The sequence below is a fragment of the Egretta garzetta genome, unplaced genomic scaffold (assembly GCF_000687185.1).
Source record: "Egretta garzetta isolate BGI_Z169 unplaced genomic scaffold, ASM68718v1 scaffold912, whole genome shotgun sequence".
NCBI classification, from domain to species: domain Eukaryota; kingdom Metazoa; phylum Chordata; class Aves; order Pelecaniformes; family Ardeidae; genus Egretta; species Egretta garzetta.
This window is the reverse complement of record NW_009258882.1, coordinates 129,104-133,393: the sequence shown is the minus strand read 5'-3', so window position 1 is coordinate 133,393 and position 4,290 is coordinate 129,104. Positions and strand designations below refer to the sequence as shown.

The window sequence follows — 4,290 nt, the reverse complement described above, 5'->3', positions numbered from 1 at the left end:
CCTCCAGCCGGCCCCGTCCCTGCAGCTTACAGGAAAGCAAGGCGCTGGTTTTCAGCATTTGAAGTTATGCCAGAAGCAAAGAACGCAAGACAGGAAATGATAGGACGAGGGGGAATGGTTTGAAGCTGTGCCAGGGCAGGTTTAGGCTGGACATTAGGAAAAACTTCTTCACCGAAAGGGCTGTCAGGCTCTGGAATGGGCTGCCCAGGGACGGGGCAAGTCCCCATCCCTGGAGGGATTTAAAAGAAGGAGAGATGAGGTGCTTAGGGCCAGGGTTTAGTGGTGGGATGGCAGGGTTGGGTTAAAGGTTGGACTCGATGATCTCAAAGGGCTTTTCCAACCAAAGTGATTCTGTGATTCCATGATTCTATGAAACGCAGCGATTGCCAGCGCGGGTCTCTCCCCGAGCGCGACACCGCGCACTTCGCCCGCACGCCTTCCACTGCAGGACGAGTTGAGCGAGAGGAACCGTTCGGAGTTTAAGTACTTTATTCTTTTAGCCTGTGAACGCCCATTACAGACTTCCAGTTTTTGTCTTTGCTCCCAATTTGTGTGACCCAGGCGTTACTGAGCGCCCCTGCGTGCGGGTTTGTGTCAGCTGGGCGCTGTACAATGGTAACTCTTGATTCCGCATCCCGTTTGCTTCTGCTTCTCATGGCCGAGACGAGGAATCTTGCGTGGTTGGAATAGAATAACGGGGGAGGTCGGGGAGGAGGTTCAAGGAGCGCCCGGCTCAGCTGCAGCAGAGCGAGCAGGACGCCGAGGTGTCAGGAGCCGTGGGGCCTGGCTTACATCCGTAGGATTAGTTCTGTTTTTATCCAGCAAGCCTCTTGCGTTAAACACGGCAACAGTTCTTGAAGCAGGAGTCGAACCCAGGGACGCGTGTCTGGGAGGGGGACAGACAGACAGACACCGCCTCGGCGCTCTCTCGGGCTTTGCGGCTTGTGCCTTTGGGCTTGCCTTGGCTGGAAAGGCCGACCCCCTGCGCGTGAAGTGCCTGTGGCAGGGGCTTGGCTGGTGGCGCGCTCCCCAGAAGGGGGGCAGGTGGGCTGGGAGGCGTTCAGGCCGAGCAGGAGACGGAACGGGGATCTCCAGCTCCCCAGGCGCGGAGCCCCCGTCGCTCGAAACGGGGCCGCGGGAGCTGCTCGGGCGTTCTTCAGCTCGATGCTGTTTGTGCGTGGGTCGCGTGCTTGAGCGGGGCGCGGGACCATCGACGCCTTCGGAGGCCCACGTGAGGCTGCGGAACTGGCGCATCTAAAGCCTTGGCTTAACGGGGTGCCCGTGCCCTCAGACCGGTGCAAGATCAGAGCTTCAAAGGCTGAACCAGGTTTTGTGTGGAGGCCTTGGCTGCCCAGCGCCCATGGGGCACCAGCGCGGGCTGCGTGACCTTTGCTGAAGGGGGGTGTGGAAGCAGGCGCCTCGGCTCCTCCGAGCTGAATGTCAGGAGCTCAGGAGCAGCCTTTGGGTTTGGGTGTGTAGGCACCACGGCCACTAGTTTGGGTTTTTTCCTTCTTCTTGCTCGTCCTTCAGCAAGGGCGCCTCGGGCAGCAGCAACCTCCTCCTTCCATACTGGCGGCTTCTCCCTTTGCTTTCCCCCCGAGGCCAGCTAGGGGCAGTTGAGAATGTTTTCGTGTTGCTTTTGGAATAAATGCAAAGCGTAGCTGAAGGGATGTTCTAGAGTCCAGAAGCGTTTCTTCTTTCAGGCACCAAGGGGAAAAAACCCAAACCCAAAGCCCCTCCCAAGCCCTTCTGATGCGTGCCAGGATTTGGCCCCTTAGGACTCCAATGATTGGGCTAAAAAATGGGGGGTTTCTCCTCCCATTCAGACCTTTCAGGTGAAGTGGGGGAGATTTGGTAATGGCCACTGCTGAGTTAGCATTTCATCATCTTATTTAAGGTGTTTAGCTCTGAGCAAAGCCAGCAAAATCCAATTTTTTTTTTTTTTTATAGAATGAGAAAGAGCTCAAACTTTATCCTTTCAGATCTCCAGAGGATTAACAGCAGGTTCAAAGAAACATTTTAAAAAATATCAAGTTAAAATTCCAGGCCCCTCCCTTTCAGTACTTTTTTGACACAGACACAACGACACACAGGACTAGCTCACAGGGAATAAGCCAAGCCCTGCAAAGCATGGATTTCTGCTAAAGCCGAGAGCTTCCAGGCTGCGTGGCTGGTCCCAGGCTGCACACCCGGCCCTGGGAACACGGGACGCACCAGGATGTTTGTGCGTGAGGAAGATGAGCTACAGCGATCATCATGGCCTTACCCCCAAAGTGTTGCGTGACACCAACAACGAGCAGCAAGGCAGTTTTAGGACCAGCACTGTCGTGCCCCAACACCACGTACTGGGCTTTAGGTAGGCAAAGGTGTAGGGCTCGGCTACAGGGTACAATGCCAGCTGTGGAAGTTCCTCTTCCTTCAAGGATTATGTGGATTTCCTGCCTTTCCTGGCAGAAGGCGCTTCTGCTGCTGGAGAAGTGGCTGAAGTCAAAGCCAGGGCAGGAGGAACGGTTTCCAAACAGCCTCCCAGGATCAGCAGGGCGACTCCGCACAGCCGGGCTCTTCTCTGGACACCTTTCATGGCAATGACACACAGCCTTGGAAGGGGCAGCGACAGCCAAGTGCTGCCATTGAGAAACCTGGTAACAGCTTTGGAACCGGGTACTTCTGGGGTCACCCACGACAGCACATCTCCGTTCCCAGCAGCTCTCCCCGCTTTGAACCACCAACTCCTCTAAATTAAGCAGCTAAATTAAAATTACTATGAAATAAAGCAATCTAGACTACACCACCAAGGTGAACATGGTATCTATGTATAATAAGCAATTTCCCCTTAAGACTTTCTTCAAGAGGCTTCCCGCAGCGGAACACAGGAGTCGGGTGAGGTGGGGAGCTCTTGCTGTAACAAACGATTTCCCATTTTACCTCACCACGATGCATTATGCTACCAAAACAGAATCAAAGCTGCAGCTGAGACAGAGAATTAACGCCCCCTCCCCAAACAGCAGGCTGCCCTTTAGCAGGAACAAGGTTTGAGTACAGTCCGGATGACTCAACTGCAGCGGCATTAGCTTCATTTGACTGTATTTAAATAAAATAAAGCATTTAAAAAAATAACAGGCACTAAAATACCCTCGCTGCTTACACCACGTACCAGCCGAGCCCCACGTACAAGGCACGCGACAGCCTCTCCCCACCCCTCCCGGGGCAGGCTGTTGGGCAGTTTGTGGATGTCAGAGAACACAAGAAGCTGTTTCCACGAAGCAGCGTAAGAAGAGTATTCAGAAGAGTCAGCTCCCAGCCAGCATCGCTCGGTTCAAGGCTGCGGCCGCAAGTTCCACGGTGGTCCCAGTAAGACAACAGACGAGGAGAGAGCTGGTACCCGATAACCCCACGCAAGGAACAGGCACGTCTCCCTCCCACTGCAGCCTCCCCCCCCACGACAGGCAGTCGTCGCTTGTTCAGTTCAGCCCTTAGAGCTTCTTCAGGCGACTGTACAGTTCCCTTTTGCTCTTCTCACCAGCCCAGGTTCGGCTTTTGGTGCGGAACCTTTTCAAGTCTTCTTTAAAGTCCTCGTGGTGCATGGGGCGATAGCTCTGGGGCTCGCAGAAACTCTGGGGAAAGAGAAGCTGGGTTCACTTCAGCGTGCCACGGGGGAGATGGTCTCTTTGAGACTCACCCACAGAGCCTGGTAGCAACCACTTGAACAACCACCACCAGAATAAAACAGAGCTAGAACCCCCGCCCTGAGCAGGAGCTTCATACCAGCCGTTCATGAATAAGGCCAAGTGATATTCGGATTACAGCTACTTCAGAAGCGATAGCTATTCAATGAAGGACTTTCGGTCCTGTATACAGAGCTCTCAACCCAAATTTTCTGCCAGACATCAGTACACAAAGTCAGCCTGTCTCGTATGCACCTCGAAATAGCACAGATTTGAAGACTGGCCAGCCCCCGGCTCACCAGCCAGACCCAGGCTGCCGTCGGCTGTTCCGTGCTGCCACCTTGAGGCCCTCGGTCCTCCCACCTCGGGAGAGGATACCCACGGGGCCCAAAACAAAACCCAGCAGACAGCAGGGAGAGCCAAAAAAACCAGGACAGCAAACACCGGCAGCCCAAATGCTGGGAGACCCAGAGTCGCCCTGGGAAAGAGCGCACACAGCCCCATGCTGCTGGCCAGAGAAAGGCCAAATCTCTCACATCTCCCTGAAAACACACCAAGTCACAGAAGAGGAAGGTAACCCAGGAGATACTCTGAAGCGCGGGGGTGACAGTCAGGCCGACGAGTG

General features: G+C 54.7%; 1 protein-coding gene across 1 annotated transcript in view; it reads right to left on the bottom strand.

Moving 5' to 3' along the window:
* Window positions 1-3,135: 3,135 nt before the first annotated feature.
* CDC25A (cell division cycle 25A) overlaps window positions 3,136-4,290 on the bottom strand; it is a 13,135-nt gene continuing 11,980 nt past the window's right edge. Inside the window, exon 15 of the mRNA XM_035889482.1 lies at window positions 3,136-3,614. Within this exon, the coding sequence (XP_035745375.1) occupies window positions 3,474-3,614 (141 nt within the window). The 3' untranslated portion in view covers window positions 3,136-3,473. The remainder of the gene's footprint in view (window positions 3,615-4,290) is intronic.